The 23,256-nt window shown below is 43.9% G+C and overlaps 1 protein-coding gene across 3 annotated transcripts in view; it reads left to right on the plus strand.

The window, feature by feature from the left end:
- Nucleotides 1-23,256, plus strand: part of ltbp1 (latent transforming growth factor beta binding protein 1) — a 155,293-nt gene that overhangs the window by 24,640 nt on the left and 107,397 nt on the right. For all 3 annotated transcript variants that reach the window (XM_088351050.1, XM_088351052.1, XM_088351051.1), the window contains exons 3-5: nucleotides 5,012-5,318; nucleotides 15,544-15,692; nucleotides 17,516-17,683. In XM_088351050.1, coding sequence (XP_088207176.1) covers nucleotides 5,012-5,318; nucleotides 15,544-15,692; nucleotides 17,516-17,683 — 624 coding nt within the window. The remainder of the gene's footprint in view (nucleotides 1-5,011; nucleotides 5,319-15,543; nucleotides 15,693-17,515; nucleotides 17,684-23,256) is intronic.

The raw sequence follows: 23,256 nt of genomic DNA on the forward strand, positions 1-23,256 counted from the left end.
CACTGAACCCCTGATACCCCCAATAAGCAGGTCTTACATGGCTGCAATACAAGACCGCTATTGGGAAATGTGGAGCTCATTGTGAAGCGCTTTGGGAAGTCTTGACTTGAAAAGCGCTATATAAATGCAGATTATTTCATTTCATTTCATTTTATGTTCCTAAACCTTGTTTCCATTATCTCCCGTTGAATAACAACCACATCGAATGAGGATGATTATCTTTGTGATTGCCTGTAATTATCTGTCTTTACTTAAAAAACACACAGTCACAAAACGTTTGAGAAAAGCCAAAACAATTGCTCATTTCTTTGTCATTACTTATTACACTCGCCCGTGCCCGCTCGTTTGGCGCCAGTTACCTGATTGGTTCCCAGTGCTATTTAAGCTCAGTCTTTTCACTCGCCTGTTGTCAGTCTGTCAGTGAACCTCTGTTTTCACAAAGAAAGCATTTTTTACTCTGACTCCCGTTGGTCCCGTTTTGTCACCCGTTTTCCACTCGTCAGTTCCCGTTGGTCCACGTTTTGATCTCCCGTCCTGGCTAACGACCTGTTTTTTGACCCTGACCACCTTCTGATCCCCCGTTCAGGCTAACAACCTGTTTTTTCGTCTAACTACGCTATGATCTCCCGCTCCGGAAGATCCACTTCCGCATTCGGAACACGCTCCGATCCCGTGAGCAGCTTGCTTCCCCCGTCCAGCGAGCACCGGCTCGCTGGCGCTGCCTTTCCTCCATATTTCAATAAACCTGTGAGTAAAGTTGCGCATCTGGGTCCTCTTTCTGTTGTCAGTCCGTCAGTGAACCTCTGTTTTCACAAAGAAAGCATTTTTTACTCTGACTCTCGTCGGTCCCGTTTTGTCACCTGTTTTCCACTCGTCCGTTCCTGATTTCCCCATTTGTCTCCTCCTTTGTGACCCCGACCACGTTTTGATCTCCCGTCCCGGTTAACGACCCGTTTTTTGACCCCGACCACATTCTGATCCCCCGTTCCGGCTAACGACCTGTTTTTACCTCTAACTACGCTATGATCTCCTGCTCCGGAAGATCCACTTCCACATTCGGAACACGCTCCGATCCCGTGAGCGGCTTGCTTCTCGCATCCAGCGAGCACCAGATCGCGGGCACTGCCTTTCCTCTATATCTCAATAAACCTGTGAGTAACGTTACGCATCTGGGTCCTCTTTCTGTTGTCAGTCTGTCAGCGAACCTCTGTTTTCACAAATCAAGCATTTTTGACTCTGACTCCCGTCGGTCCTGTTTTGTCACCTGTTTTCCACTCGTCCGTTCCTGATTTCCCCGTTTGTCTCCTGCTACGACCGTTTTTTTTACCCCAACCACGATTTGATCTCCCGTCCCGGCTAACGACCCGTTTTTTGACCCCGACCACCTTCTGACCTGTTTTTCTGTCTAACTACGCTACGATCTCCTGCTCTGGAAGATCCACCTCCGCATTTGGAACACGCTCCGATCCCGTGAGCAGCTTGCTTCCCGCATACAGCGAGCACCGGATCGCTGGCGCTGCCTTTCCTCTATATTTCAATAAACTTGTGAGTAACGTTGCACATCTGGGTCCTCTTTCTGTTGTCAGTCCTTCAGTGAACCTCTGTTTTCACAAGGCAAGCATTTTTGACTCTGACTCCCGTCGGTCCTGTTTTGTCACCTGTTTTCCACTCGTCTGTTCCTGATTTTCCCGTTTGTCTCCTACTACGACCCGTTTTTTGACCCTGACCATGTTCTGATCTTCTCTGCCGGCTAACAACCTGTTTTTCCATCTAACTACGATACGATCTCCCGGTCCGGAAGATCCAGTACCACATTTAGAACAGGCTCCGATCCCGTGAGCAGCTTGCTTCCTGCGTCCAGCGAGCACTGGCTCGCTGGCGCTGCCTTTCCTCTATGTTTCTATAAACCTGTGAGTAACGTTACGCATCTGGGTTCTACTTCTGTTCTGTCCGTGACATTCTTCTGCTGTGGTTTTTAGATTTTATAATTTTTCTGGTCCTTGTTTGTCTCTTAACACATCACAATACCGCCATTGCAATCAAAAATCACTGTTTTTATGATGTCAGCAATTTTTAAGGCCGTCTGGAATGGATCACTGACTAACTTTTAGTGAGAAACCAATTCATTCTTCTTGACATTGTAAAAAATAAACAATGCTGTGATATAAATGGAAAATATGACTAATCTGTGGACGTCAGAGAAACCGCCAGAAATATAATGTCTCCTGCCGGGAGGTTTAGAGAGTAGCTGGGAAGAGGAAAATCTGGGTTTCTCTGCTGCCCCGATGACCCGGTTCCTGATAAGCTGGAGATGATAAATGGATTCACATGATTGTATAAATTCACCCAGTGAGTGTGGGAACTAAACCCATGCGCCCCCTACTGTCTTTAGAAGTTATTATTACTATATTTTTTTATATCGTGTGCCTGTAAAACAATTGAGAAGAACATTTGTCTACTATTTTAATGAGAGGATGTAGCTTATTTTCCTGAATTTGCTATGTAAAAATGTTTAAAATGTCAGGACCAGAACGAAGACGGGACCCACTCGCGTTTCTCGCAAGTTTCAGCTGAAAACGGGTCAGTATCCGCGACAGGAGAGCAGAACGTGGTCGGGGTCAGAAGCAATGTTCCCTGTAATTTTCCGAGGGTCTGAGCATTCACACAAAGTCGGTGAGCAACGCTTGAAACAACAGTGAGCAACCGTAATCCCAAGTGTGGCAAGATAATTAATGATCAAACATGTCCAAAACTTGACATCAAGTTACTTTTGCTGACTTTGCCGGCCTACGAACGTCGTTTGTTCTTACAATTCTTTCACGAGATATCCATTTCTTTTTATTTCCTGACATATTTTGTCGCATAATATTAACATTTTTGGGGGCTTATTGAGTCGATTGTAAGATACAGAACTGTACTTAATCACATTTTTAAAATGTTGGCAACAAGATTCACTTGATATCATTGGAAATTATTTGAATGCAACACAAACTTTTTCTTCTTTTTTCCGTGTTTTTTTTCTACTTTTTTTTTATTCCTTTAAAAAAAAAATCTCATTGTGTTTATTTTTTCAGAGCTGTTACTTTTTTCTTTTGTTCTCTATTTACTTTTTTCCTACATTTCTTTTTTATCTTTTTTTCTCTAGATTTTTCCTTCTTTTTTTCTTTTCCTTTTGTTTCTTTTTTTCTCAGCTTTTCACTACTTTTTCATTTTGGTATTTTTTTTCTTTTTTGTTCTATTCCCCCCCTTCCTTTAAGTCATTTTGTGCATAATTTTACATAATATTTGGTCATGCTGGGATTAAAGAAGCAAAAACAACCCGAAGAGCCGTTTGGGACCCGAAAGAGCCGGTTCCTTTTAGTGAGCTGAGCCGAAGAAGCCGGTTCTCGACAAACTCTACTAACTTTACTCAACTTTGTTCTCCTTCGACTCGACTTCAAAATACCGCATTTAGGACACAACGTCAGGGGAACCCGTGTATTTTAACCTTCATGCACTGTAACTTTGACTTAAGTCGATTCTTAATTATTAATTTTGAGCCGTCATTTTTTTGCTCTGGCTCGATTTTCTTGTGCGCTGAGAATGTGCGAGCAGTGCGCAATTGCGCACGCCCGCCGCTTAGAGGGAACACTGGTCAGGAGCGAGTCGTATGCCGGGAAAGGAAACACGTTTTTTGGAAGTCAAATTGCGAGTCACAAATTCTGCGGGCTATCTGATTGGCTCCCTGTCCCTTTTTAAACCCAGTCCTGTCACTCTCCGGTTGTCAGTCTGTCTGTGAACCTCTGTTGATACAAGGCAAGCCTTTTTGATCCCGCCTGTCCCGTTTTCGCACCCGTTTTTCCACCTGCCCGTTCCTGATTTCCCCGTCTTTCTCCGGCTCCGACCTGTTTTTTGATCCCGACCACGTCTGCTCTTCCGTCCCAGCTTATGACCCGTTTCTGACCCCGACCTTGTTTTTGCTCTCCTGTCCCGGCTATCGACCTGTTTTTCCATCCCTTTCACTGCCATCGCCCCCTACAGAAGATCCACTTCAGTGGGCAGGGGGCACCCTCATTCACACCTAGGGACAATTTTGACCGGCCAAATAACCTGACTGTCGTGGTTGCCATGGCGTCCAATTGGCCGCGCCCGTGTTTGTCACGGTTGCCAAGGTGCCCAATTGGCCCCGCCCGTGTGGCGCCAGCTGCGGCTCGTTGAGAGATTGGCCTCCTGTCTATATTAATCTCAGTGCTCTCTTGCTTTTTTGTCAGCCCGTCAAACGAACTTCTGCCCCATGAGACGTGGGTTCTGTTTTCCTGTTGATGTCTCCAGTTCGGTATCGTTCCCGTTTATTTTTGGTCCTGTTTAATTTCAGGTTACAGTTTTGTTTCCGTTTGTTGTTATTTTCTCCAGTTTTTCTTTCCGTCTAGTTTCTCCTGTTTATTTTCGATATCCTGATTCGTTATCTATCTTGTCTGTCCTGTCCGGTATCGACCCCATCTGTCAGGTATCAACTCGGGCAATTGGAATCGTCGGTCTCTGGCTTGGTGACTTTCCACACCAGACCGGCTTTCTAACGTGCATGACTCCCCATTTCCCGTAAAATAAAGGCTTGTGTGAGAACGTCACGCGATTGGGTCCTGATCCTGTTCTGGTTCTTGACACTGACATGCATGTTTTTGGAATGTGGGAGGAAACTGGAAAAAAAACCACGCAAGCACGGGGAGAACATGCAAACTGCACACAGGAAGGTTCGATCTCACGATCTCAGACCTGTATCGCACACGCGCTAACCACTGCACTACCGTGCTGCCCAACTGAATAATGATAATCCATCCAAAGCTACATTATACTAAAATAGTCTGCCTTGGGATATCCTCTATGGGAGTCCAGAGAGCATGGAATTACAATAATCCAAACGCCAACTTTTCCAAATAATATCTACCTGTAATTAAAAAAAATCAATGCACGTGTGCACGTCTGCATCCGTCCTGTCTTTTCCTTTCTCATCCGTCTGGATTTTGTATTCCAGCGAACTGCATCCCTCACTGCCAAAATGGAGGAATGTGCCTCAGGCCTCAGCTCTGTGTCTGCAAGCCTGGCTCAAGCGGCAAGGCATGTGAGCAGACGACTGTGCCCACACACAAACTTCCAGCCAAGCCTGGGAAAGACCCTACCGCCGCTCACGTGAATGGACACGACGCGGGACCGCAGCGGCCCATTCCTCAGAAAGTTTCGGACTCACCCCGAACGGACAACGTTGCCCAGATGAAACTGACTGTCAAACCTTCGCCACAGCTTGTGAGGCCTCACTATATCCAACAACACATCCAGCAACAGTAAGTCATACTGCTTTCAATATGTCGATCGTCTTTCATAATAGTGCAATGGTTAAAAAATATGCATAGGATCAATAGTTTGTTCGTTTGTTTGTTTACCTGACTTGTTTACCTGACTTGTTTACCTGACTGCCCATTTTGCACATCTGGTTAGCTGCTCCTCTTGCACTCTTTGCACTACTGTAAAATACTATACATAGCTATAATTATTTAGTATATTATTAGTACTCAATACTCCAACTCAATACAATATTTTATTTATATCTGTACATTCAAGGAAACTGTGCAGATCAGATGTATCGACATTTCGTTCTGTATACACGTGTACTAGAATGACAATAAAGTAGATCTGAATCTGAATAGTCCAGCCTGCCCGGACGCCCGGGGCGTGCATCTTTTACTTTGGGCGTACAACTTACACGTCTCCGCCCGGGTGGCCGACAACTTTTTCAAGAAAAACAAAAAATATATATTTTTATTCCGATTTCGAAATAATCGTCAGTTTGGAAATTTTCGGAATTTTGGTTCGTTTAGCGATTTGCATACTCTGCAGCCAATCGGAAGCCTGCATCAAATAACTTTGTGCTTCCGGACTTTCCCGAGCCTTATAAGGTCGTGCGTTTGCACATAGACGCAACACACAGAGAACACAAGAAAAATGGATACGTGGTTAGGAATCAAGCCAAAACCTCAGCCCCAGAAGAAAGATTCAAAAGAAGCTAACTAAATTAATGATGCTACAAAACGTAAACGTACATTAAAAGCATCGTGGAAAGAGGAGTTCACGTGGCTTGTAGCAGACGACGCAACGGCAGCCAATCATTAGCCTGCATCGTATAACTTCTTGCTTCCGGACTCTCCCGAGCGTTATAAGGTCGAGCATTTTCCAAAGTAGACGCACAGAGAACACAAGAAAAATCGATAAGTGGTTAACAATCAACCCAAAACTTCAGACCCAGAAGAAAGGTTCAAAAGAAGCGAACAAAATTGATGACGCTACAACAGTCAAATGAAAAGTACTGCAATAACATTTAACAGCAAAGGAAAAAAAACATACTTGTTTAGGGTGGTGATGGCCCTGGAGTAGAAACTGTCTCTGAGCCCGTTTTTCCTTGTTTTAAGGGACCTCTCGCACCTATTATAGGGCATCAGGTCGATGAGGTGGTAAGGAGTCCTTTCTCATGTTTAAAAAAGAACTTGGAATTATCTTCCAATTTCAATTTGCCACAGTTGTAAAAGTATTCACCCCCTTGGACTTTTAAACCTTTTGAACAAGGAGAAGACAGATCAGAGATCCTTCTAGGAGGCCCTTGATGAATGAACTGCAGAGAGCTAGAGCTGAAGTTTGAAATGTGGTGAAAGTATGAACAGTTCAGAGCTGTCAGGGCCGGAACGGAAACAGGACCCAATTGCGTAACGTTTATCACAAGTTTTATTAGAGGAAAGAGATCCGGTGTTCACTGGACGCGGGAAGCAAGTCGCTCTTGTACTCAGCTGGTGCTCCGAACGCGGAAGTGGAACTTCTGTAGCGAGCGATGGCGGTGTCGGGGACAGAAAAAACGGGTCGGTAGCCGGGACTGGGAGAGCAAGGCGTGGTCAGGATCAAAACGGGCAAAGCCGGGGACAGACAGGAGCAAAAAACGGGACAGGTGAGAGTCAGGGTCGAAAAAGGCTTGCCTCGTGTTCACTGAGGTTCATAGACGGACTGACAAAAGGGGACATACAGGACTGGGTTCAAATACTGACCGGGAGCCAATCAGAACCCACAGCAGTTGGCGCCACAGGAGCGGGCACAGCTCAGTCACATCAGTAATCATGACACAAAGCGGCATTGTATACTTTCTATTTTGACCATTCATTTATACAGAGTCATCAACACAGCCCAGAAAATCGTTGGTGCCTCTCTGCCTAGTCTAAAGGACATTGCCGACTTGTGATACCGCAGCAGAGCCCACAACATTATATAGAACTCTAGCATCTGGCAGATGTTACAGATCCCTTAAACCAAGTACTAACAAAGTCAGAGACTGTTTCTGCTCCAGGGCCATCACCACCCTAAACAAGCACACATGACTGTGAAAATATATATCTTGCAGATGTATTCATATCTTATTGACGTATTTTGAAAATACGTTGCTGTTCTGATGCACATATAATCTCCAAGCGCTATCTTGAAAATATTTTTGCCCATTTATCCTGACATAATTTGTTATCCTATTTCCTCTTTTGAGTCTTTATTACAAGTTGATTTTGTTGTAAACAATGTCTACTATGTTTTTATCAATGGCAATAACATTGTCTGAAACTCATGACAAAAAGTTAGTTTAGTTTCTGAAAAGACGACTCATCGTAAAAAAAAAAAACATTGTTGCAAAGTATTAAGGGTTGATAATCAGAATATATAACAGAACAACGCTTTCAAATGAATTTTATTATAGATCTACTCACAACATTAATTCCATGTACCGTATTTTCCGCACTATAAGGCGCACTTAAAAGTTTTAATTTTTTTCAAAAGCTGACCATGCGCCTTATAATACAGTGCGCCTTATATATGGATCAATATTAAGTCGCAAAGTCTTGCAACTAAGGCAAGCAGCCGCCGACTCGATTTTCCCCCGAAGGCGAAGTCGTCCGCGGTGTATGCTGGTATTTATATACCGGCCTTTCATTGGCTAACCAAAGTGTCAATCATCAGTTGAATCGATCACTATTGGCTAAAGTTATTCGGAGGTAAATGGGGCGGATCCTTTTTATCATTTACGGGCTGGCATAGGCTTAAGCGGCAAAACAAAGCCTGCAATTGGCCGAAAAAGATGTGTCAATCATCAGTTGAATCGATCACTATTGGCTAAAGTTATTCGGAGGTAAAGGGGCGGATCCTTTTTATCATTTACAGGCTGGCATAGGCTTAAGCGGCAAAACAAACCCTGCAATTGGCCGAAAAAGATGAATGTGAATAGCACTTTAGGTTGACGGCATAGAGAAAGCATTTTTTACTATTCTGTATTTGTAAATATTTTATTCTTCTGGATTTACGACACTCACGGATATAAGAGGACCATGGCTGCACATTATTATTGAACACAACGACTACGGTGAGCCACTCCGGCTATATATTTTCCCTGTATCTTGTTTCAGACTGAACTCGATGTTTCTGTGATAAGCGGTGCAGATAATGGATGGAACAGAGTGTCCATTTTTAAATTAAACTCAATTCCAAGTGTTTATTGTCATATGCACAGTAAAGTTGTGAGCGAAAAAGAAAGTTGAAACTAAGGAATGGTTGGCATTTCTTGAAAGTTATTCGGAGGTAAAGGGGCGGATCCTTTTTATCATTTACAGGCTCGCATAGGCTAAAGGGGCAAAACAAAGCCTGCAATTGGCCGAAAAAGATGAATATGAATAGCAAGCAATAGCATGTTTTATTATTCTGTATTTGTAAATGTTTTACTCTCCTGGATTTACTACACTCACGGATATAAGAGGATCATGGTTGCACATTATTATTGAACGCAACGACTTCGGTGAGCTACTCCGGCTATATAGTTTCCCAGTATCTTGTTTCAGAGTGATCTAGGTGTTTCTATGATGGGTCTTTTTTTAAATTAAACTCAATTCCAAGTGTTTATTGTCATATGCACAGTTAAGTTGCGAGCAAAAAAGAAAATAGAAACTAAGGAATGGTTGGCATTTCTTGAATCCCAAGACTTTAACCTTCCGAATGATATTTGGAACGATGCATTTGAGTGACATCGTACGGACACCGCATCCGCACGTGTCTACGACACGTATTTGCTTCTTTGCAAGCTTTGGGAATGTTAAGGGGGTAATCAGTTGGACTGAACCATCTGACTGTTTTGTCGACGTTCCCATTGTAGCGCCTTATAATCCGGTGCGCCTTATGTATGGAAGATATAGGACCAAAAACTATTTTTTGGGGGTTCGCCCTATAACCCGGTGCGCCTTATAGTGCAGAAAATACGGTATATGAGATCGCTGTTTTCCATCTGCCATCAGTATGTACCTGTATTTACTCCTCTTCATTCATGCAATGTTTGCGTTGCGTCAACTGCTACAAGCACTCCTCTTTCCACGATGCTTTTAATGTACATTTGCATTTTGTAGCGTCATCCATTTTGTTAGCTTCTTTTGAATCTTTCTTCTGAGGCTGAGGTTTTGGCTTGATTCCTAACCACTTATCCATTTTTCTCGTGTTCTCTGTGCATCTACTTTGGATATGCAAATGCACGACCTTATAACGCTCAAGAAAGTCCGGAAGCAGGAAGTTATTCGATGCAGGCTTCTGATTGGCTGCCGAGTATGCAAATTGCCAAACGAAGCGAAATTAAGATTTTTTTTTTGTTGGGCAATTGGGCAGAGCCGTTTTGTAAATTGTACACCCGACGTAAAAAATGCACGCCCCGGGCGTCCGGGCAGACGTTATTTCAGACATTGATGTCTACTCTGTTGTTATTAATGGCAATAAAGAAAATTCTAATAGTAATTCATAGGCAAAATCCAGATTTTGTTTTACAGTCTGTGTATTAGCCTGAAACATTTGTTTTTGTGCTTCCAATATGAGAAAATTAATGAAGGTTTTATGGGTGACACTAAATTGGGATTATTTGTTCATGGAAATGATATCAAACGTTGGCTTTGTGTTTACATAGTTTCCCCACTTCAGCACAGTCCCAAAATGGGAGTCACATCAACGGCAGGGAAATTTGTGAAGTTGCTCTCGCTTTGAGTGCTTCTGTGGGAATTACCATCATCCAGAAGAACATTAGTGAGGTCAGACGTAACTTATCCAGGACATGAGTGTCCGTCACACAACCTGTGTTCTTTTTCATCTAAAAGGTTGGATAGAGTTGAGGGCTTGACTCTTTAAGTCTAACATTCCAAACTGTCATGATTCCGTTGGCACCAACAGCCGCGGACGCTGATTGGCTGCTTCCTCCTTTATAAACCCCCGCCTTCCTGTGAACATTTGTCGGATCGTCTGTGAACCTACGCTACACGCTAGGCAAACTTTTGTGACTCCTGACTCTATCCTGCCCTGTTGTTTTGTCTGATTTGGTTGCGGAAAAAAACCTTTCGAAGGGATCAAAACAGGATGATACTGTCATGATTACTGATTCGGGGCACCTGCCCCCTTGGCACCAACAGCAGCGGGACCTGATTGGCTCCCGTCTTCCGAAAGGAACCCATCAGACCGTCTGCGAACCTATGCTCTCAGATAGGCAAGCTTTTGTACTCTTTGACATTACACTGCCCTGTTTTCTTACCTGATTCCCGTTGCCGACCTTTTTTCTGGACCCGTTTATGGTTTTGCTCCTCCGTCCCGGCCATCGACCTGTTTTTCCTCGTTTTCCACATTGCTTGTGCCACTTCCGCGTTATTATCTGCTACCCGTGACTGATGATCCCCGGATCGTGGGTGCAAGTTATTTCCTCCTTCTAAATAAAACGAAGGCAATTGGGTCCCGTCTCCGTTCCTGCTTTGTGACACAAACCATTCCCATTATGCCTTTGTTGTCTGTGTCATAACGGAAAACAACACTTTTCTCCGCTTTAAAAAAAAAAAGAATGATATGAGTCATGATTTATCCCTCTTTTCGTAAATACTATTGGAATGGCGCACACTTCTGGGATTCACATTTAATGGTTTGCCGCTGATGTGCTTCAGCTGTAGCGCTCGACCCTCTCTGTGGTCAGCCGTTACAACCAAATTAACCTGTCGTCTATGATTTGTAGACCGGACTGCAGAAATGGTGAAGAACAACTCGTCCCATTCCAGCACGCGTATAGCCAAAGGGACTGCGCGACAATGCAATTTATCTCTCAGTGTCTTTTATTGTCACCATAGCAACACTTCAGCAGGGAATTTTTATCTTGTCACTCTTTCTCTATCTCATCTCATTTAATGACATCTAATTCATCTCCAGACAGAAGAGCAGCTTCAGCGACAGAGTGCTGTCACAGTCTTGTTCCACGAACAGACTGAGGAGGTCATTTCTTCCTCATGCCATGAGGCTCTTGAACTCCACCCGGGGGAGTAAAAGCCCACATTAAACCCCACCCCCACATATTACCCTATTTTTATTACAGTGTGTATTTTCCGGAGCACTATTTAAATACTCTATATCAAGACGTTATATTGGGTATTTTTGATGAATAAATTCTCTCTCTCTCTCTCTCTCTCTCTCTCTCTCTCTCTCTCTCTCTCTCTCTCTCTCTCTCTCTCTCTCTCTCTAACCATCAGAGAATTCGTTTCCTAATGATCCCTCACCCTATTTAAGCGCTTCCTTTCCGGTCACTCTTGTTCAGTCCGCCAGCGAACCTTAGCACATGCAAGGCAAGCACTTTTGACTTCGGCTCTTGGGGTTATTTTTTGTCACCAACCATGTAAACGATTCATTCGGATTGCTCCAATCTGTGCTCAGGAAATAAAAAGGCTGTTTGAGTGTAAATACACTTGTAATGTGACCTTGTAGTTCTGTGTATGTCACGGTTGCCCATTGCCCTCAATTGGCCCCGCCCTTTTGGTGCCAGCTGCGGCTTGTTGCCTGATTGGCTTCCCTCCTATTTAAGCTGAGTGCTCTCACTCACACTTTGTCAGTCCGTCAATGAAACTCCGCAAGACGTGTGTTTTGACTCTGTCCGGTATCCTGCTTGTGTATCCTGTCCGGTTTCGATCCCGTCGATCCCGTCCTGTCTGATATCTGACTCCAGTCTCCAGTACCCGTTTCAATCCCGTCTGTCTCATCCTGTCGGATATCTGACTCCAGTCTCCACTGTCTGGTATCGATCCCGTCTGTCTCGTCCTGTCTGATATCTGACTCCAGTCTCCAGAATCGGGTATCGATCTCGTCTATATCATCCTGTTTGATATCTGTCTCCATTCTCAAGTGTCAGGTATCAATCCCGTCTGTCTCGTCCTGTCTGATATCTGACTCCAGTCTCCAGTATCCTGTATCGATCCTGTCTGTCTTGTCCCATTTGATATCTGACTCCATTCTCCAGGATCCAGTATAGATCCCGTCTGTCTCATCCTGTCTGATATCTGACTCCAGTCTCCAGTATCGGTTTCAATCCTGTCTATCTCATCCTGTCTGATATCTGACACCAGTCTCCAGTGTCTGGTATCGAGCTCATCTGTCTCATTCTGTCTGATAACTTGCTACAGTCTCCGGTATCCGGTATCGATCCCACCTGTCTCATTCTGCCTGATATCTTGCGCCAGTCTCCAGTATCGGTTCCAATCGCGTCTATCTCGTCCTGTTTGATATCTGACTCCAGTCTCCAGTGTCTGGTATCGATCCTGTCTGTCTCGTCTTGTCTGATATTTGACTTCAGTCTCCAGTATCGGTTTCAATCTTGTCTATCCCGTCCTGTTTGATATCTGACTCCAGTCTCCAGTGTCTGGTATCGATCCCATCTGTCTCGTCCTGTCTGATTTTTGACTCCAGTATCCGGTATCCCTCCCTTGTGTCCCCCCCTGTCCCGTAGTGACTCCGTCTGTCCGGTATCTGCTCGTGTATCTGGTATCGATCTCATCTGCCTCTGGCTTGTTTTTCCACACCAGACTTCTGTCTTACTTCTTCCGCCCAGCGATCGTCGAATCACTGTGTTCATGCGCATGACTGTCCCATTCCCGTAAAATAAAGCTTGTGTGAAAACGTTACGCATCTGGGTCCTCCTCCTGTTCTGGTTCTGACAGTGTAGTACGAATTTATATGAATGATATATAGATTTCCTTTTTAATTTTTAATATATAAATAATGTACAATCTTCATAATGTTTAATCCAAATGTATCTGACTGCCTTTGACAAAATAATATTAAAAAATTATGACGGTGCTCTATTCTATTCTAATGTGTGCGCTTACCAAATTTAGAATCAAATACATCTTATTGAAAACATTCTGAGGATATTGGGATTTTGCCCAAGGATCCTTGACGATTATTTTTCTGTTTTCGTGTCCATTGTGCTGACCATCTTTGTTTTGGCCCGACTGCCGCAGGGTGAAATTTTGCTCCCGTCGTTTTCCTGATCCAATTATCGCTCACCACAAATTTATTGGAAAACATTCCTGCTGAATCACAGGCCGGGTATGAATGGCGAGCTTTTAGTCAATGTTCCATTCGGAAACAATCGAAAACCATGCAGAAGTTCCTCTTGTTGAACATCAACAATTTTGAGCAGTGATCCTGTCTCCTAAGTCTACCGTCAGGCTTGTTTAATCCGGCCTGCCGAGCTATCCTGCAGATATACTACAGAAATAAAACTACAGTAATACTACAGAACTACTGCAAAGATACGACTGCAGAAACACTACAAAAATACATTTCAAATTAAGTGCTTAAAACAGAGACCTGTGTCAGGACCAGAACGGAGACAGGACCCACTTGCGTTGCTTTTCTCATGAGTTTTATTGCGCCCACGATCCGGTGTTCGCTGGATGCAGGAAGCAAGTCGCTCTGGTACTCGGGTTGTACTCTGACCGCAGAAATGGATCTTCCGTGGCGAGCGATGGCGGTGTCAGGGACGAAAAAAGCGGGTCGGTAGCGAGGACAGGAGAGCTAAAACCTGGTCGGGGTCGGAAGCGAGTCGTAAGCCAGAATAGGAGAGAAGACGTAGGCGAGGACTAAAAGAGGTCGAAAGCCAGGATGGGAGAGTAGACGTGTTACGGATCAAAAACAAGTTGAAGCCAGAAACAGACTGGAGCAAAAAACGGGACAGGTGGGAGTCAGGGTTGAAAAAGGCTTGCCTAGTGTTCACTGAGGTTTGCGGACGGACTGACAACAGGGGATTGACTGGACTGGGTTTAAGTCGAGACAGGGAGCCAATCAGAGCCCGCAGCAGCTGGCGCCAAATGAGCGGGCACAGGTGATTCCCATTGGTAATCATGGCAACCTGATATATTATTTTCCTTTAATCTTGAGCGTTTCAAAACCAATTTTAGGAAACGTATCTATTTAAAAACATATACAGAAATATAACATGCAAATGTGTTGGTACTCATTGGTTCCCTGTCCTTTTTAAGCCCAGTCCTTTGACACGCCTGTTGTCAGTCAGTGAACCTGTTTCTACAAGGCAAGCACTCTGACTCTGACTCCCGTCGGTCCCGCTTTTTGCACCCGTTTTTCCACCCGTCCGTTCCTGATCTCCCCGTTTGTCTCCGGCTAGGACCTGTTTTTTGACCCCGACCACGTTTGCTCTCCCGTCCCGGTTTACGACCCGTTTTTGATTCCGAACACGTTTTTGCTCTTCTGTCCCGGCTATCGACCTGTTTTTTTCCGTCCTCGACACGCCATCTCTAGTTTGGAAGATCCACTTCCGTATTCAGAACACGATCTGATTGTGTGACCGGCTTGGCCTTCCTCTTTCTATCAATAAACTTGTGGCTAACGTTACGCAGTTGGGTCCTGATTCGGTTCTGGTCGTGACATTCTTTGTTTTGTAAATTTATCATATGAGTGATTCAATTTTTACGGTTCTGTTATTCATTGTACAGTATTTCAAACTGACTTTGCCATTTTTCTTTCACCCCAAAACAATTTTCCAGTTGAATTTTTTCAGTTTTTTTACTTTGTGATCTGTTAAAGTGAAGAAAGTTGAGATATATTTCTGTAGCTGCAGCTAATAACCCATTGAAGCTCCAAGTGTCACGATTACCGATGTGATTCACCTGTGCCCGCTCTGTTTGCGCCAACTGCCTCGGACTCTGATTGGCTCCCTGTTCCTATTTAAACCGACTCCTATCTGTCCTATTTTGTCAGTCCGTCTACAAACCTCAGTTAACACTAGGCAAGCCTTTTTTGACCCTGACTCCCACCTGTTTTTTGCTCCCGCCTGTCCCCCGGCTTCAACCCATTTTTGATACTAACCAGGTCTACTCTCCTTTCCTGGCTTCCGACTCGCTTCCACATTTTTGCTCTCCTGTCCCGGCTACTGACCCGTTTTCCGTTCCTGACACCGCCATCGTTCGACACGAAAGATCCACTTCCGCGTTCGGAGCGACCTGCTTCCCCCGCCCAGCAATCACCGGATCGTGGGCGCAACCCTTTCTCTTTCTTCCAATAAAACTTGTGAGAAACGTAATGGCAAAACGCAAGTGGGTCCTGTCTCCGTTCTGGTCCTGACACCAAGTTCTTTACACATCAGATGATTTTAGGCTGTTTGCTGGTAAAGGTAACTTAATTTTGGTTGTTTTTTTCCAGAATCCGTTCCGTACCCATCCACCCAGGCCAGCAATACGTCATAAAGCCGAAATACTACCACACGCATACCACCCACACCCAGACAACGCACATCAAACCTCAACTGGAAAGACCTATCCCTTTGTCAGTGGCACACAATCCTATACATGGTAAGTATTTTATCTTTTCATCCTGTAAGTAAAATTTTGTTTGTTAATAACGCCCTGCTGACAGTGAGTTGCCATTTTGTCATGAACCAGAACAGGATCAGGACCCAATCGCGTGACGTTACTCACACGAGCCTCTTATTTTATGGGAATTGGGGAGTCATGCACGTTAGGCAACAGTCTGGCATGAAATGATAGGAAGCCAGAGGCCGACGAGATCGATACCAATGACTTGAGTTGATATCGGACAGATGGGGTCGATGCCGGACAGGACGGGAAAGACAGGATAGCTAATAAAACAGGATATCGAAAGCAAACAGGACAAACTAGACAGGGACGAAAACTGGAGAGAATAATAAACAGGACAAAAATGGACGGAAACAAAACGGGAAACCAATATTAAACAGGATAAAAATAAACGGGAACAATACCAGACTGGAAATACCAACCGGAACACAGGACCGAGTCAGAACCCACGTCTTGCGGGGCAGAGGTTCGTTGACGGACTGACTAAGGAAAAATGAGAGCACTGAGCTTAAATGGACTGAAAGCCAATCTGTGAATGAGCCGCAGCTGGTGCCACACGGGCGGGGCCAATTGGGCGCCATGGCAACCGTGACACATTTGGATTTGTAAGGAGTTTATGAACGAGTCATATAGGGTCTCCCTCCAGTCTTCCCAAATCTGGTTTACAATGTTCTAAGACTTCAGCATCCATTATCGTATAACGAGATTCAACATTAAATCGATCCAAGTTTTAACCGACACAATTTGGTACCAACATGAGCAATGCAAAATAATTGGTCTTTTATGAACTAAACTCCATAGCTTTGTCACCTCACACCTTGATCACTGCAATGCTTTCCTCTATGGTTTATGTCAGAACCAGAACAGATACAGGACCCAATCGCGTGACGTTCTCACACAAGCCTTTCATTTTACGGGAAATGGGGAGTCATGTACATTAGGGAGCCGGTCTGGCTTGGAAAGACAGGAAGCCAGAGACCGACGAGACCGATTCCAATTGCCCGAGTGATATCGGACAGATGGGGTCGATACCGGACAGGAAGGTACAGACAGGGTTGACAAAAAAATCAGGATATCGATAACTAACAGGAGAAACTTCTTGTCAGTATTCTAACTGTGTCCTGTCAATCCCCTGGGGTCAGTCCATCTGCGAATCTCCATAAGCTTTTTTTTGTCCCTGACTCTCGCTTGTCCCGTTTTTTGCTCCTGTTTGTCTCCCGCTACGACCTCTTTTGATCTCGACCACGTCTGCTCTCCCATCCCGAATTACGATCCGTTTTTTCGATCTCGACCACGTCTGCTCTCCCATCCCGAATTACGATCCGTTTTTTCGATCCCGACCACGTCTGCTCTCCCGCCCTGGCTTACGACTCGTTTCCGACCCTGTCTTGCTCCCCCTGTCCCGGCTACCGACCAATTTTCTGCCCCTGACACCGGAAGATCCACTTCCGTGTCCGGATCACAAGCCGAGTACGAGAGCGAACACCGGATCGTGGGCGCACCCCTTCCTCGTTCCTTCAATAAATCTTGTGGTAAACGTGACGTGAGTGGGTCCTGTTTCCGTTCTGGTCCTGACAGTATTGAAAGTAATTCTATGCACTGATTGTCGCATCTCACCTAATTAAAATAAACACTATTAGTTTCAAATCATATTATATGCAAAAAATATATATATTTTGCATTTTATTCTTAGTTTTCCTGAATTGTATTTTTCCTGCCTCTCTCAATTGATCCTTGATAACGTTTTCGTGGCTCAAAAAAATCACAATTGTCCCTATTTTTGGTTTGCACTGTGGCAGTAAGCAACCACACGGGGAGGATCAAGGTGGTCTTCACTCCCACCATCTGCAAATTCACCTGCGTGGGAGGTCGTTGTCATAACAACTGCCAGCAGGGAAATACCACAACCATCATCAGTGAAAACGGCCATGCCACGGATACTTTGACGGCACCCAATTTCAGGATAGGTGAGTGATTCTAATTATTCAATCAGATTTATTGAATCAAATCTCAAGTTTGGCTCTATAGTGTGAATATCTCAACATCAGAATCAAGACAATCATATGATCATAAGTTATAGTTAGAGTCGGGTTTACATAGCAAAGCACATATTCACATATGTGAATTTCCCTGCGGGGATCGATCTATCTATCTATCTATCTATCTACTGTATTTATCTATCTATCTATCTATCTATCTATCTATCTAGACATCTATCTAGACATCTATCTAGACATCTATCTAGACATCTATCTAGACATCTATCTAGCTAGACATCTATCTATCTAGACATCTATCTATCTAGACATCTAGACATCTATCTAGACATCTAGGCATCTATCTATCTATCTATCTATCTATCTATCTATCTATCTATCTATCTATCTATCTATCTATCTATCTATCTAGACATCTATCTAGACATCTATCTAGACATCTATCTAGACATCTATCTATCTATCTAGACATCTATCTCTCTATCTAGACATCTATCTCTCTATCTAGACATCTATCTCTCCATATAGACATCTATCTCTCTAGCTAGACATCTATCTATCTATCTATCTATCTAGACATCTAGACATATATCTATCTATCTAGACATCTAGACATCTATCTAGACATCTATCTATCTAGACATCTAGACATCTATCTAGACATCTATCTATCTAGACATCTATCTATCTATCTAGACATCTATCTATCTATCTATCTAGACATCTATCTATCTATCTAGACATCTATCTATCCATCTATCTATCTATCTATCTATCTAGACATCTATCTATCTATCTAGACATCTATCTATCTATCTATCTAGAATACAAAAATACCGATATAAAGTTTTGCTATAGAGTATTTAAATAGTGCTACGGAAAATACACACTGTAATGAAAATATGCAAATGTGGGGGTGCGGTTTAATGTGGGCTTTTACTCCCCCGGGTGGAGTTCAAGAGCCTGATGGCATGAAGAATGTCAGGCTGTCCAGCTCTGTACCCACAACAGAGCCTGCCTTCCACATATGTGTCATGTACAGACGCTGCCCTACTTATGAACAAGATAGAATAGAATAGAATAGTGGTCAGCGCATGTGCGGCACAGTTCATGTCATGGGAACCTCCTGCGTGGGTTCAAATCCAGCTCCAGACTTCCTGTGCGGAGTTTGTATGTTCTCCCCGTGCTTGCGTGGGTTTCCTCCGGGTACTCCGGTTTCCTCCCACATTCCAAAGACACGCATTTCAGGTGAATTGGCCGGTCCAAATTGTCCCTAGGTGTGAATGAGCGAGTGACTTGTCTGTCCCCGTGTGCCCTGTGATTGGCTGGCAACCAGTTCGGGGTGTCCCCTGCCCACTGCCCGGAGATGGCTGGGATGTGCTCCAGCCCCTTGCGACCCTAATGAGGATAAGCGATATAGCTATTGAGATGAGATGAGAATAGAATAGAATATGTCTTTATTGTCTTTGTTACAAAATGGGTTGAACATATTGTGACAACAAAATTGGACGTGACACTCCAGGTTCACATTTTACAGTGAGGATAGAAGATTCCAGAAGGTTCCAGACCACCGTTTGTAGGTGCTATATTTTGTGTGAAACATATGTTATAAGTATATTTAAGGCTTGTATAAGCAACCTGTATTATTTTGTACTAAAAAATAAACATTTCATAAAATAATATGCTCTATAAAAATAAATAAAGTTAAGTTCAATTTACTTGTGGAAGATGGGTTTCAACAATTAGGCGACTTCCCCCTCCGTGGTAAATAGTGTTCGAAAAAAAGCAATCTAACCATTTTCTCAACCGCATCAAGCTTTCTTATTCCACTTTCATTTCAAAAGAAAAGGCTCGTCTCTTCTTTACACTTTACACCAACCATATTGAATGGATGCACGAGATATTAAACAATAAAAATGTCAAAGTTCTTAGCGCGCTAGAGATACAGTGCAGTGTGTTTACATTACACACGAACTAGGAAGAGGAAGCGGATTTCTTCTTCGGGGGGCATGCTGGGTGAGCTCTCACAGCACCACACGCCGCTAGTGGCGGAAAGAATCACTACAGTAATGTCCTGTACTCGGAAAAAGGTGCACACAATACAAAATGTCCGGATATTTTTCCACATCCCACATTTTTTTTCCGTATCTACTGTTTTTCTCAAGTCGAATTGTTGTAAGTAGGGGAGGGTCTGTATTGTCCATTGAGCAATATGAGAATTTCTTTCTGTCATTTTGAAGAACCAGACTGTGCTAACATTTTGATTATTTTATTTTATATTTTATATACTTTACAAAGAATACTCAATACTTTTGAAAATAATTCATGTTTTGCATTTATGGAGTTGGTAGATCATTTAGACTTGGTCCTTTTCTAAGTAGCTCACATGCTGAAAAAGGATGACATTCCCCTGTCTAGAACACAAAACATTCAAGATGAGGTGAAGAAAAGAATGTTGAATATGAATAAAATAAACGATGAATTCAGTGGCCAATTACAATAGGGGTCCTCAACATAGTGCCTGAGGGTAATAGAATAGAATAGAATAGAATATTATGTAATTTATTGTCATTGTTACAACATGGGATATGCTGTGACAACAAAATTGGACGACTCCAGTTCCACATTTACAGTGAGGATAAGGAAACAAAGAGATAAAGGAACAAAGAACTTTGGGGTGATGAGGGGGGTGAGGGACAAACAGAGTTGATGTTTGATCTTACAATACACATAGTCCAGTGTTTTGCTCAGTCCACATATTGAATGGATTTGGGAGTACAGTCCAAAAACATGCCCGATTAAAGCCGCCGTCGACGATAAAGCTCCGTTGGGGTGTGCAAGCTGCTGTTTATTGATAGCAGCGGGCAGGAGATTTAGCGCTATGCTAACGTTAGCATCCGGTGAAAGGGTTAGCGGTGGAAAGCAAACACAAAGACCACAGTTAACTCTCCCGGTGCATAGAAGTGTCTGCACGATACTGCCAGAAACTCCATATCGAGTGAGCAGTAGGTGTTCAATAGGTAGGTGTTCCAATAAGAACACCCGAGTAGCTCGTGGACCAGATCAGAAAATAGCTTACTATTCATGGGTCATTGTGACTTCTTTGTAGAAATGTGATTGATAACTGGTATGAGAAATCCATGACATGATCGGTGTATTTAAATATGTAAGTAATTCCCATAAGGCAGATGTTGTATTTGTTGATTCCGCTTACTCTCACTTCTAAAATTGCAATATGGTAATACAGTGTCTGAAATAACGTATGCCCGGGCGTGCATCTTTTACGCCGGGCGTGCAATTTACAAAACGTCTCCACCCGGGCGGCCGACAACTTCTCATCTCATCTCATTAGCTGCACCGCTTATCCTCAGTAGGGTCGCGGGGGTGCTGGAGCCCATCCCAGCAGTCATCGGGCAGTGGGCGGGGGACACCCTGAACTGGTTGCCAGCCAATCGCAGGGCACACAAGGACAGACAACTCACTCGTTCATTCACACCTAGGGACAATTTGGACCGGCCAATCCACCTGAAATGCATGTTTTTGGAATGTGGGAGGAAACCGGAGTGCCCGGAGGAAACCCATGCAAGCACGGGGAGAACATACAAACTCCGCACAGGATGTCCGGTAGCTGGATTTGAACCCACACAGGAGGACTTCAAGACCTTAGAACTGTGCCTGCACACGCGCTAACCACTGCGCCGCCGTGCTGGCCAACTTTTTCAAGGAAAAAAAAAACAAAACAAACAAAAAAAAATATATATATATATTTATACAATTTGGACCGGCCTATCCACCTGAAATGCATGTCTTTGGAATGTGGGAGGAAACCCACGCAGGCACGGGGAGAACATACAAACTCCGCACAGTAAGGCCGGTAGCTGGATTTGAACCCACGCAGGAGGTTCCCACGACCTCAGAACTGTGCTGCACACGCGCTAACCACTGCGCCGCCGCCCTTTATACAACATAATAATTCGTAATATAATGCATCAAAGCAGGTGAGCCGGTTGAGAGACGGCTCTCATTAATGAGTTGAGCCGAAACAGCCAGTTCTCTAAAAAGAGACGGACTTCCTTTCACTAGATCAAAACGCTCGCTTCGTTTGCGATGAAAAAAAACGAGATAGAGGCTACCGCGGCGAACTGGTTTGACTTGATTGATTTGGTGATAGTCGGTGTATACCCGTCATTGACAATTTTTTGTTTTTCCGTACAGATTTCCTTGTACGTCGTACTCGTCTTAAAACGCATAATAAACGTACTTTGTACGTCAAAACCGTACAGGTTGCCAGGTATGCTATTTTAACCCTCAGTGAGCAATGAAAAGCAACATGGTCCCCGTTCTTAATACGATCCATTTGCAAATGCTATGCTTTGCATATTTGGCTGCCGACTGGAGTAAGAAGCCTTTGGTGTAATGCACTTGTCCAGGCTTGCTTCATTCCATCTGGTTTCCTCTCTTGCTCCCCTTCCGTGTTTGTGCGTGAGTGCGAGAACATCTGAGCCACAGGACTGGAAGATGAAAGCTTATTTGGTCAAGGCTGGTTACAAAGACTCGAGAGACAATAAATAACTCCCTTTTTTGTTTAGCCTCCTTATACGACGAGCGAGGTCGAAAGGGGAGTGTTGATTTATGACCAGATTAGCTGATTCAATTAACATTTTGAAACGGCAGGCTGATGAGGTCATGTTATCTTGCTCAAAGATGTTTCAGAATAAGCAGGAAATTAAATCAAGTCAATTCATTCTGCTCAATTTATGAATTTGGGTTGCACAAACCCCTTTTGGCCAAGAGAGATTGTACTAAAGATATTTTGTCAGTTTTAACGATCGATACAAACTGAAGTTACCATCATTTGGTTGCCAATAGTTTGTTTTATGCCAAGCAAGCCTGTATAGTAAAATTTCTCAAACTAAACATTTTCTGATCAGGAATCATTTAACATCAGGCTATCATGACATGAGAGCACAGCCATAGATTTTTTTATTACAATGGAAAACCTTGTCAGTCAGCTCTGGTAATCTAATCAACAAGGTAGGGTTTTCATGATTACTAACTCTGATCACCTGGAGCAATCATGTGGGTGCCTGCTGATTGGCTGGCACTTCGCTCTTAAGCACGCTGCGCCCAGACCTCCTCGTCAGAGTGTACAACTCTGTGTGACTCTCCTGATTTCGTTCGTCAAAGAACTCTGCTTACCTGTTTCTGCCTGCCTCCGATCCGACCTGTTTCCGTCCCACGCTTCGATCTCCTCTCCAGCCCCGGTAAACTCGACCTGCCTGACCTTCCGCATTCCGATTGGCTACTTCATCCGAAGCTATCTCTCCGGCTCCGCTGCTGACTTCTGACGGCCATCACGTCTCCCGCAAGCCCTGTACGCTTCCTTAAATAAAGCACTGAAACAAATGCTCTGGGGTTTCCTGGTCTGTTCTGGTCTCTTGATAAGGGTGTGGCACTTAAGTCTAAAGACGGAATGCAAAAGGGAGAGAAGTTTTTGTAGCCGGTCAGGGAATATCTCTACATTCTGGATATATCTAAATCTA

This window comes from Urocampus carinirostris, chromosome 13 (genome assembly GCF_059441175.1).
Source record: "Urocampus carinirostris isolate Australia breed hairy pipefish chromosome 13, RoL_Ucar_1.0, whole genome shotgun sequence".
NCBI lineage: Eukaryota > Metazoa > Chordata > Actinopteri > Syngnathiformes > Syngnathidae > Urocampus > Urocampus carinirostris.